Below are 12913 nucleotides of genomic sequence, written 5' to 3' on the forward strand. Positions count from 1 at the left end.
GAGAAACTACTCCTAAAAAGAATTCAGTTTGGAACAGCAGGCCTTAGAGGACGCATGGGAGCTGGATTTGCATGCATGAATGACCTTGTAGTTATACAAGCAAGTCAAGGTTTTGCCAGTTATCTTTTAAAAACCAGTCCCCTATGTGTCAAATTTGGCATTGTAATTGGGTTTGACCAGAGACACCACAGTTCAAGATTTGCTGCATTAGCAGCACGAGCGTTCATTAGTAAAGGGATTCCTGTTCATCTATTCCCCAAAATCTGTCCAACTCCTTTTGTTCCGTATGCGATACTTCAGAATGGATGTGCCGCTGGTATTATGGTTACTGCGTCTCATAACCCTAAAGAGGATAACGGGTATAAAGTCTATTGGTCGAATGGTGCACAGATCATTCCTCCTCACGATAAAGGGATCCATAGTGAAATTTTGGATAATTTGAAACCTTGGCCAAATGCTTGGAATGAGAATGTTCAAAGAAGTGTTCTCTGTACCGATCCTCTAGTCACGAAGGACTATTTCAAGATCCTTAAAACACTGTCAAATTATTCAGATATTAATCGAACCACAGATTTACGTTTTGTTTATACACCCGTCCACGGGGTTGGAGCTGAATTCATGGAAAAAGCTTTCGAAGTATTTGGACTACCTCCATATATACCAGTTAAAGAACAAATATCACCTGATCCCAGTTTTCCAACTGTTATATTTCCTAACCCAGAAGAAGGTAAATCCACGCTGGATCTGGCTATCAAAACAGCAGAGGATAATCGTGTAAAACACATTCTTGCGACCGATCCTGATGCTGATCGAATGGCTTTTGCTGAGAAACAGCCGGAAGGAAAATGGAAGATCTTTAGTGGAAATGAGCTTGGAGCTTTACTTGGCTGGTGGCAGTTCTACAATAACACGAAATCTTCAGATAATAAAGATATATGTATGATATCTAGTGCTGTCTCTTCGAAAATTCTTCGGAGCATTGCCTACAAAGAGGGATTTATGTACTATGAAACTCTTACTGGGTTCAAATGGATTGCAAACCGTGCCATAGAAGTAATGGATACTGGTAAAAAAGTAATATTTTGTTTTGAAGAGTCTATAGGTTTTATGGTAGGTGTAAACGTTCTTGATAAAGATGGAATTAGTGCAGGAGCTGTCATGTGTGAACTTGCTTCGTACCTTGCAAAAGAAGGGAAAAGTGTTGCCGGCATGCTTCGAGAGATCTACAAAGAGTACGGCTACCATGCTAACTTGAACTCGTACTTTCTATGCAACGATATGAAAATCATTGCCAGAATTTTTGCAAGGCTTAGGAATTTCAATGGTCCAAGCACATATCCGACAAGTATTTTAGGCGGTAAGTACAAAATCGTATCCATTCGGGATTTAACCACTGGATATGACGATTCTAAGCCTTCCAAGAAGGCTGTCCTTCCGGTAAGCCACGTATCTGAAATGATCACCTTTTCTTTTGAGAATGGATTAATCATCACATTGAGAACAAGTGGAAACGAGCCAAAAGTTAAATATTACGCGGAATTATTCTCCAAACCTGGGAATGATGACTGGAAGTCGTTAGATCTCCTTCTTAGCCAAATGGTAACAGCAATTCTTGAAGATTTTCTGCAACCTAACCAAAACGGATTGATTCCAAAACAGGAGTAGTTTTAACATACTGAAAATTAGCAATATATATAAATGCATTTGTTAGCATGGTAAGATGGTTGCATAATTTGTGTTAATGTGTGGGAGTCACATCAGTAATCGTATTCATGTTATCACGGCCACAAAACGGTAAATCTTGGTTAAAATTTTCGCGACAAACTTTTACTATTAAAACTAATCGAAATAATAGTCGCCAGTTCTGAATCAGCTACAAATGGTGGTTTTTTCTCAATACAAACTTTTTTTTTTTAATATAAAAAGAAACGATTCTAAAATAGGCTCTTACAAAAAAGTTTGTTTCAGGGGATAGGGCAAATTTTATAAAAACAAAAAAAACCTATGTAGGGAATTGTGGGGGAAATTTTAAAATCTAAAGATTCCAGTCGATTATTAAATGCTGATTTTTGCGTGTATCCCGACTTAAGATATTATCTTCTTTTATTCTATGCTAGCTTTAAATCTAAAATTATGTGAAAATGGGTGGAAATCTCAGGGCGATATTGTTCTCAAGTTTTATTGTTTAAGTTCTACTAGAAAACAATTATGGTTTTTAGTCACAGTTTATCTAGGGAAATATCCCTTGATAAAGCAAGCTTGTAATGCCGAGAAAACAAACAAAAAATACAGTCCTTTAGAAAAGAATAGCTAAACCGTATTATTTTCATTCAATGTGAGAAACTACGAAAATCAGACTCTTGATAAGATACATGGCAAAACGAGTCCCTGTTAACCTGTTAATACTTCCATGATTGCCACTGATCTGACTGGTTATTTCCTCTCTATGAATCCATGCTGTTTGGGCATAGGTAAAAGACAGAAATATTCGACTTGCAATACCGATTTATTTTTTCACGGGTAAAAGATTCACCTATCGGTAGGTCTCTTTCTGGGAGGAAATACGAAATGCTATTTCTTAGAATTTTTCTTTAAAGAAACCGAGCCGATAGTTTCCTTTTTGTGGGGGGGGGGTAATTTAGGCTTCGTAAAATTATGTAATTTTTTCCCAGCCAATAATCTTAAAATTAGTCATTACATGTTTTTAGAATAAGCATTGAAATCATATTCTTTATGCGTCTGTTGTGTTCAGGCTTTCTTTATTTGTGTTTCTATAACGCTCCCAAGGATTGCTCTTTACTTACCTTTCATTGCTTTGAAAAGCTTGTAATTGTATGCTCTGACTTTACAGGAATGTTTGAGCAATCACCGTGTAGCACTTACCAATCAACTGTCACCAGCGTCACCTGCAAAATGCACTTTCCGGTCAAGAACTATAAAGGAACCGTCATCCATGCCATCTACTGGATATCACCCAGCAATCGGCTTACCCTCTACTCGCGCAACAGCTCATGCTAATTTTCGCTCCTCCCGTAGGCACCTGCAACACCTTAATCAAGGATTTAGCAGCGTAGGTCTTAGTGAAGGCTGCCAGACGTTAGGCACATATTCAGGATCTTTCTCACCTGCTGGTCATTGTGAGCTTCATTCTTATTTTGCTTTGTTTTCTTCCTATGAATGTTTGTATTTACATCCTTTTGAATTTATTTCTTTTTAGGGCAAAACTTGTTTCTCTGTTCTATTTTGTGTCTTTTATCTATTTGGTCTTAGTAAGGGCGTCTGATCGTGTCCGGGTTTCTTCATAGAAACTTACAAACTAGTCAAGTAGAAAATGGATTTTTTTTTTTCTAATAAAATTAGAGATATCAAACATGAAATGACAGCAAATGAATCTACTTGTAAGTTGGTTGTTACCCCCTAAAGCTCTGAAGTTACGCTATGTTTGAACTGCTCGATAATTAAAAACTTTTGATGACGATTTACAATTACCCATCTTGAATTGCAAGGAAGTTTTTATTTTTGCATGGGTAGCATTTATCAGCTTTTTCCTCTTTTTTTCTCTTTTTTCTTTTTTTTTTCACCGGGTCATCATTTAAAACCTGCGGTTGTACAGAGACAAATAATGGCCCATATTGAAGCCAATTTTAATTATTCAGTATTGTACGTAAAACCCCAATGATTGTGTCATGTTTCAGTAGTATCAATAGACATGGATACCTGCCATTTTTTAGGTATTTTTCGAATGGAGTCAATTAGGAAAGTGGAAAGAACCTAATTGAGGTCGTCTATTGTCTTCGAAAACTTTTTATGAGTTCTGCAGTCTTGTATCTTGAATATTAAGATGATTATTTCTTCTTTTTTTTTATTAGTAGAACTGACGTGTCTCATTTTCCCCCCTCTCAAGGGATGAGCATACTGAAAGATGGTCCTAGACAGAAATATAAAAGCCTTACGAAAGCTAGTTTTAATTACCACGTGCTTTTTACAAACTGCCACTGATAGAGCCACGCTTGAGCAGATATAGCACCCAAAAGTACTCTCTTTGGGTGCTATGTCCCGAATGGAGTTGAATTGACAACAATAGTACATCATTGAAATTTTTATCGTCATAAAATATAAACTTTAGCTCCGATTAAAGATATTTCTTTCGTAGTTAATTCATTGGCTTGTCTCATGGCCTTTAGATAATAAATTAGACCACTGTTGTGATTCTTTGATGCCTCTCCTGTTAGCGGTCTGAAAGCTTACTAACTCTTTTTAACTTTGATTAGGTCATTCTTATCCCGGGGGTTTCTTTATCTCGGTTAAAGCTTCCTTTCGGCCACAAATACTCTAACCCCCCCCCCCCCTCCCTCTCTGGTAGGGTTTCATTTGGGGTCCCCGGGCTCCAATAAAGATAAATTGTATTTGTAGTAGCAGCTCAGATTCGTTTCTTGTTCTTTTTTTTGGGGAGGGGGTTTATCATATAGGACAGATTATTCTAAGCAGATGACAAAGAACTCATGGGAAAGACAATTTTAATTACAACTTACTTTCTTTTATTAAAACATATCGTCATCATTGACGTTAAAACGTCCAATATTCGGTGTCATTTCTGAAATTGAGTGAAATAGAGTTCTGGTAAACCCCCCTAGAGAAAAGGTTTATTAAGGAGAATTTCTGCATTGACTGTAAACTCAATACATAGGCGAACTGTCAGATTAACCAATGCCGTATGGTATTGAGACTTGAAATCTTCTGAGTTATGTAGGGGAACGAATAAGGGATCGTACTACTGCGTCATTTGAGTTTTACTGAAAATCAAATAATTTTGTTAAATAAAATCTTGAATTACTGAGATTCTCAGGAATTATTCTTATTAAATGTTAAACATTCATTTTAGTCATCTTGAATAACATAGTCGTTTTATTTTTTAATCCTCGTCTATATTTTGAAGAATAAAGCGACAAAGTCTCAAAAAACGTAGATTTATATTAACATGTACCTACGTTGAGTATTCTAATTCCAAATTCTCATTAAAATAAAGCTGGTGATTAACGATTTCCATCCCCGTACCTCTGTATTAACCGAAGGCAATTCTGATAGACTTGATCTGGGCCTATAAGTAGATAAATACTTCACTAGGCCAGCTGATTCAAAAGCCACAAAATTATCACTGCATTATATATATATATATTATATATATATATATATATATATATATATATATATATATATATATATATATATATATAATATATATATAAACGATTGTATTAACGACTGTATTATATGTATATAAATATATGTGGGTAGAAGATCATTGTTCTTTGTTGTTTTTTTTTTTTTTTTATTGATTTATTAGTGTAGGATGTTTCTAGGAATATTTATGTAGGTAATCGCTAAGGGATCAGATTGTGTTTTTTTCAGTAATTTAAGATTTTATTTAACAAAATTATTTGGTTTTCAGTAAAACTCAAATGACTCATTTATTTTCTTTTGTAATTTTGTATACGTTATAGATACAAAAGTGATACGACCACCCCTGGGGAAATTATGGCGTACTCTTTGTTCTTTGGATGTATATAAATGTGACGTTACTCACATGGATTTTTTCTGGCTTGACTTCAACTCCTCTCTTTTGTTTGTTCTTCACTGAAGCGAAAACAATTTCATTCCATTCCAGAGTGGCTAAGAAATTGGGGCGTGAATTAATTTTTCCTTCCCGTGTATCTTTGCAGACGCAAAAATAAGTAAAATTTTAAAGACACTAAAAGTGACCTTCCATGGTAACCTCCCGTAAATCCCAGGGTGCCAATTTTCAAAAAAAAATGGAGTCGTTGTCAAGAAAAACTTATAAATATATATATATATATACATATATATATATATATATATATATATATATATATATATATATATATATATATATATATATATATATATATATATATATATATATATATATATATATATATATATATATATATATATATATATATATATATATATATATATATATATATATATACACAGTTAAACATTTAAAGATAGTAGATATAATGTTTTATAATGTTATAAGCGCTTTACAATGTTTTTACAGTGACAAAATAAAAGATTCTGCAATGTTTAAGGTATTCTAATTCATTATTTCGTTATACTTTTGCTAAATAAGCCTAATCCAATGACAGATTCTCATGAGTGGCAGTGTTTCCCTCATTATTAAAGTCGTCCTTAGGTTTAAAAGAGATTATATGTTTAATACATTAAATAATGTCTATTTTACCTTTTTAGGCAAATAACTATTTTGATGGAAGGTTGCTTTCTTCTTATTCTTCCGGTATTAAATACGAATCTCAGTGTTCTTCGTAGATATCAGAATAAAAATGGTGTCACAGCTACGATATTTGGACAGTTCATATTATGTGTGTTTTGGTGTCAGTGTATTTGCTTTTGATGCAGTGGAAACAATTTTGACAAGGAGTTTTTTCCCTCCTAGAAAATGATTTGTTTTATCCATATATACTGAGTTTGTAAAGACAAGTGTATATTGGTATATTTAAAGACTGTGTGAGTTCTAAGAAACAAATATAGAGTCCAAAAAATCTGAATATATTACAAGGCTTAGCAAAGTTTTTGACTTATGCGCGGCTCCTTTGGCATCATTAAGCTTACATTCAGCTTTAATATATCAACTTTAAAGCTCATATATTATCAACTTTAATGGTTTATGTTCATTTTTAATATATAAACTTTAAATTTGATATATTATCAACATTACAGTTTTATGTTCAGTTTTAATATATCAACTTTAAAGGTTATATATTACCAACCTTACTGGTTTGTGTTCGATTTTAATATAAAAACTTTAAATTTGATATATTTTCAACCTCACAGTTTTATGTTTAGTTTTAATATATCAGCTTTAAAGTGTTCTATTTTAATATATAATCTTTAAATTTGATATATTATCAACCTTACAGTTTTATGTTCAGATTTAATATATAAACTTTAAAATTTATATGATATCAACCTTGCTGGCTTATGTTCAGTTTTAATATATAAACTCTACATTTGATATATTATCAACCTTATAGTTTTATGTTCAGTTTTAATATATCAACTTTATAGTTTATATAATATCAAACTTACTGGTTTATGTTCAGTTTTAATATTAACTTTAAAGTGTACATATTATCAACCTTACTTGTTTATGTTCAATTTTATCATATAAACTTAAAATTTTATATATTATAAACCTTACAGTTTATGTTCAGTTTTAATATATAAACTTTAAAGTTGATATATATATATATTATCAACCTTACTGGTTTATGTTCAGTTTTCATGTATCAACTTTAAAGTTTGTACCGCCTATTATCAATCTTAATGGTTAATGTTCAGTTTTAATAAGTTGATATATTATCAATCTTACTGGCTTATGTTCAGTTTTACTATATCAACTTTAATTCATCATAATTGAGGTTCCTACAGTTCGGATACATGAACGGAAGACAACAATTTTGCTATCATTCCATAATTGAGATTGAATTCTGTCCATCCTCTGAACTACGGTTTTTAAATTAATTCTACGTGGTTTTTATAATAGTCAGTGATCCAGGGACCGTTATCTTTCAGGGGATGGCTCACATTCGCCACGGTTGGTTTGAGGATGGATTCTAGGGTAATTGAGGGTGCTGATAGCGAATATCGGGGCGCACAAGTTCTCACTTGAGTAAAACCATGTCATTTTAGCCTATGAATTCAAATTAGGCCTATAACGACGTCATACCGCTCTTTATTGTTTTTTTACACGGTAAAATAAACTGAAAACTTTATAAACTTGACATATTCTGTCAAGAACGAGTACTTTCACCTGGTATTTTTAGTTTTTCCTCACAACTTTTATTTTTTTTTTTTTTTTAGTTAACCCCTATTTAATTTTGAAAACAAGGTTTTTAATACACTTTTTATTAGTTTTTTCGGTTTTTCTGAAACTTTCGCCAACATAAGTATATTTTTTTATGCTTTATTTTATACTTTATTTTATTATGCCTCAAACCAACTGCGGCTGATGTGAGCCAAACCCTCCCTTTTTCTGAACGATAGCGAGCCTTGGAACACTGACTATTAGATGAAATATACATGAAATTATTCGTTGGAAGTTGTTGAAAAAGTGCAGTATTTCTATATTTACGCATTTTTTGCTCAGGTTTCTCGTAGGCAGTACATTTCCAATGGTTGTATCGATATTATATATATTTTTTCTGGTTAATACCAGTAGATTATCCTTGTGTAAAAGATTAAATCCAGTTCTGCCTGACTGCTCTGAATAGATATTTTTTCTCTTGATATCTGGGAATAATTATGCTCCAGAGCCACTTTCACATCTAAGGAATTCTGATATGATAATGTAAGTTTAAAAAAATGAAGCTATATCTTTAAAAGCTTAAAATCTTGCATTAATTTGAAATTTTTACTGCTGAAATCTATTAGAAGTGTGGGCTTGTGCAATGTAAAAAAAAAAGAAGAAAAAATAACTGGAAATATTCTTCTCCAGAATGAAGAAAACAATAATTTCTCTGCTGTCGGTTTTTTTTTTTTTTTTTTTTTTTTTTTTTTTTTTTTTTTTTTTTTTTTTTTGTATTGAAGCTAAATTGGCTAAAGAATTTGATCTAAAGAATGAAAGTTCTGCTCTTACAGTGAAAGTATGAAGTATGAGGACTCCTGCTTATAGACATCTCGGACACTATCAGTAGCGCCTTCATTACATGACTAGCGTCAATTTAGAAGGTCATTTGCCCTCTTCGTTCCCCACCCCTCCCTCCTAGACTTTGAAAGACAATTTTTAGAAGTATTTTCATTGAAAAATACCTTTCTTCTTTATTTTTAATGAATAAAATAACAAATCACCCCCCCCCCCACCCTCTGAATTTTTTGTGAATTGCTATTACTGTATTACAATAAAAACAACCAAGAACATTAATTGTTACTAATGTTTATTTTAGCTTTAAACGGTTAATTATTTTACTTGTTTTGAAAATATATTCTTAAATATTTTGCACTTGTTACTGCTTTCTTTCTGAAACTTTTCATTTTAACAGAGAACTTTAATCAAAATTTTATCAAATTATTTACAGAATTTACCAAGAAAGGGGTGAAATTTTTATCAACAAAGAGTGTTAGTGTCACAGCTGGATCAAGTAGAAAAGATTAATGGAGACCTGAAAAGGACTTCTTTTCTATTTGGGGTATAGCTCTTTGCAGTTCCTTAAATGCACTACAAGATGCTGAGGAGGTGACATAAGCGGAGGTATGGTGGAGGGAATACCACACCAACGAGATTTATCCAATGAACCCTTTAGGAAACAAACTTCTGGTCTCGTCAAATATTTCAAAATTATGACCTTAAATATTAATTTTTAAATTTCAGACCACCTCCCTCCTATTCCTCCTTGAATTCAAATAGGTCTTATTTTTAACGTTATCATAACCTCCTTGAAAGGTCTTATTTTTAACGTTATCATAACCTCCTTGAAAGGTCTTATTTTTAACGTTATCATAACCCTCACACTATACTATCTGTAATATTTTTTTGTGTATCAGTTTAAAAAAAAAAAAAATTAACTAAGAGAGAGAATTTTCCCAGACCAAATGAAAATGACACTAAAAACTAAAAAGTAAGCCGTTTGGTATCATAAAGGCACTCTTTAGTAATTTAAAAGTACTATAAAGCTACTTTATAGTGCTATATAAAGGTAACTTATAGTACTGTAAAGGTAAATATGTACTAAAAAACTGATCTGTTTCTATTGATGCTTGAATTGTGTAGGTTTATCCTAGTTTTGACAAGATTTTGGAAGAAACTAAATTTCAGCTGGGGAGGGGGGGGCAAACTTGGGTCTGGGGGGAGGCAGACCAAGGTCTGGGAGGGGCTGTTGCCCACCCCTTGCCTCATAGCAAATGCTTATAAAAAAAAAATTGCCTCTTCATCGTTCAATCAAAAAAAAATATTTTAGTTTTAGAGCTGGATCAATTATAGCCCAGGTTGGCGAAGATCTATATTACAGATTGTTTCCAATTTTGTCTTTTGTACATTTCTTCGACTTTTTTTGTGTGCTTCTTGACACAGTTTAATGGCTACACAGGATTTTGTACAGCATTAGTGTTTTGAAGATAAAAATGGCCGCCCTTAGCCTATTCAATTCGGGTGTATTTAACGCCATCTTTATAACTACAAAATGTGCTGTTTCTTAGGCTGACTTAGTTGAGAGATTTAGTCACTATATTTGAATATTTTCAGTTTTGATTTAAGTAATTACTAGCTCTTTTAATATACTACTTGATAGTTTGTTCAGGAAAATTTTGGTCTTTGAGTGTCTGTATTTTATAAATTAAAGAGAATTTGCCAAACATACGATTCCTTTAATGACCTTTAACCTGTTAATGAAAAAGTAAAAGTAGCAGCTGATGGTCCCTACTGTGATCACCTACCATGAAATATGATCACCAAGGCCGTATCCAGGGGGGGTAGGGATTTTACCTTTTCAGCGTATTATTCTCACTTGCAAATGCGTAATATGCTAGAAGGAAACGCTACGCCTGTCTAGCCCTTTGAGCTTCTTTTCAAAAGCTTTGATTATACTTTTTCTGTCGTAGTTATAGGGATATTTGGGGCATCACTGATAATCGTTCTGCAGCGAGCGTTTCTGCCTAAAGCTATACGTAACTCGGGTTTTCCTTCATCAGTAAGTAAGTAGGCTATAAAAATTTTTAATTAGGATGAAAAAAAATTAATTGCACGGTATGCGAAAGGTAAATAATATTAGATATTTAATGTTTGAATATCTTATATTTACTGTATAAAACGTTTTGCTACGATCAAGAGCGATATATATGTATGTTATATGTAAATATGAATTACTCCAGATCATAACGCTTTATATATAACAGAAAAAGGCAAAAGACTGAGCTTTAAATGTTATGATTGGTTTTAAGTTTCATAATCATCTAGTTTATTTTTAGTATTAGAAAAGAAATGGAAAATAGAAGATTAAAAAGATGTGGTTTGAATATTGTAGTAAGTTTTAAATTTTATAATTATGTAGTTGGTTCATAGCTTTAAAAAAGAATGGTAAAGAATATCACTCCCAGAGAGCACTAATATAGGCAGAACACAAAAAGGTAAAAAGAACTGAGCTTCACAAATTATTGTTTGTTAAGAATTTTATAATTATATTGTTTGTAAGAAGCACAGTTTATATAATTATCCAGTATGATCTTTCCCTATCTCACCCATTATAAAAACCCGGACCGAGGTGCGAGTGCTCCAGATAACATTTTTGCAGATGTAAACATAAGCGGCATTAGATCTTTTCACGGGTAGACAAAGAATAATCAGCTACGGAACAAGTACTGACAAAACCACTTGGCCGGCTCAACCAATAAGTGGGAGGAGCTTTTTGTTCGCACCGAGAATGAAGAGCCAGAAATCATCTGCGGTAAACTTACTGGATAATTATATAAACTGTGGTAAGAAGCTTCTGAAAAGGCTTGGGGAACGAAATTACTTTCAGGGTGCACTATCAAAGGTATAAATATAAACATTTACATGTTTCTCACGCAAAGTTTACTGGAACGGCATTATCGTCGCCTTAAGTAATATTAATAAATTATGCTACTGCCGTGTCCGTTGGGTGGGGGAGCTGTTGCCCCTTAAATGGGCCCCTTAGGTTTTGAAAAATACTTGGGGGGGGGGGAGATTTTCATTGAAAATATTATCTTAGTTTTTATCGTTTATTTGTGATCTGTCATTCTACAATTTATATTCGACGGGTTCTCAAACACATTTACCGTTTTACTTTTACCATCAAAAACTAGAGCAAAAGGAAAATATTAAAACAATGAAAATTCAAAAGTTCTTATCTAAAAAATTATGAAAAACTCAAAATTAATTTTTCTTGTTACGTGGACAAATTGGAAGTTTTTAAGACGCGGAAATCAAAGTAGTCGTGACTCAAAATTTAACTTTAAATCAGAAACACGCCTTGCTGTTATTTTTGTGCTTTTATAAAAGTCTCCATACATTTTACAGCCATAAATGACGTCATATTTAAAATACTCACATCAAAACGTCTGTTTCACTGAGGTCATTATAGCATTAATGCTAGTTATGTCTAAGAAGATCTCTCAATTTATTTGTCAAAAGCTAGCACTTAATATAAGCATAAAAAATATTCCCAGAGGAAGATCCGAAAAACGAAAATTTACAATTGTTATAAATGATGATTCGTTTGAACAAGGGGGAATTTTTGTACAACCACCTGAACTATCCAACGTGATAAGACAAATAGAACAACCCAAACAATATAAATTCACAGCGGGTGAAAATAAACAACCTGGACCATCAAATGAGACTGGAAAAATCAGAGCAGCTAAAGCAAAGGGCATTGAAAAATTGTCTGCATTAATGAAAATCCAAGCAGAAGGAATTGTGCAGTTAGAACACATGCGACCGCAAGGATCAAATCGTGTAAAAATGAAACCAACAAAGGTGATTCATTTCGAAATTGCTGTTTGCATGGTCGAATTTTATTGCCAACTCCAGAATTTCCAAGTGAATTGGTTTGTCTTTTGTTAGGAACTCACTTGCTCTTTAAAAAGCTCCACAAAGGAATCAGAAACTTGAACATATGCTTTGCCTTAGCTCCATTCAACGTAAGCGATGATTGAACCATCAATAGTCTATATGTTTTCAGCTTCAAAGTAGTAAGACAAATTTTTCACAAATTGAAATAAGCGGTATATCCATCACATACCACTGAAGTAGATTTTTAACCACCTTCCTGTTGCCAAATGTACTTTTTAGACCCCGATTAAACTATTGAATATTGCCTTGCACATGTAAACTTTATACAACCTCACAAAAAGTTTA

At 32.9% G+C, this 12913-nt stretch overlaps 1 protein-coding gene across 2 annotated transcripts in view; it reads left to right on the forward strand.

The window, feature by feature from the left end:
- Positions 1-6831, forward strand: part of LOC148951525 (metastasis-associated protein MTA3-like) — a 156215-nt gene extending 149384 nt beyond the window's left edge. Inside the window, exons 16-17 of one of the 2 annotated variants that reach the window (XM_089090311.1) lie at positions 2852-3179; positions 6274-6831. In XM_089090311.1, coding sequence (XP_088946437.1) covers positions 2852-3179; positions 6274-6281 — 336 coding nt within the window. In that variant the 3' untranslated portion in view covers positions 6282-6831. The remainder of the gene's footprint in view (positions 1-2851; positions 3180-6273) is intronic. The other variant, XM_089090313.1, reaches the window with a different exon arrangement.
- The last annotated feature ends 6082 nt before the right edge of the window (positions 6832-12913 follow it).

The sequence above is a fragment of the Artemia sp. Qi Xiang Cuo genome, chromosome 6 (genome assembly GCF_049724085.1).
Source record: "Artemia sp. Qi Xiang Cuo chromosome 6, ASM4972408v1, whole genome shotgun sequence".
Classification (NCBI taxonomy): domain Eukaryota; kingdom Metazoa; phylum Arthropoda; class Branchiopoda; order Anostraca; family Artemiidae; genus Artemia; species Artemia sp. Qi Xiang Cuo.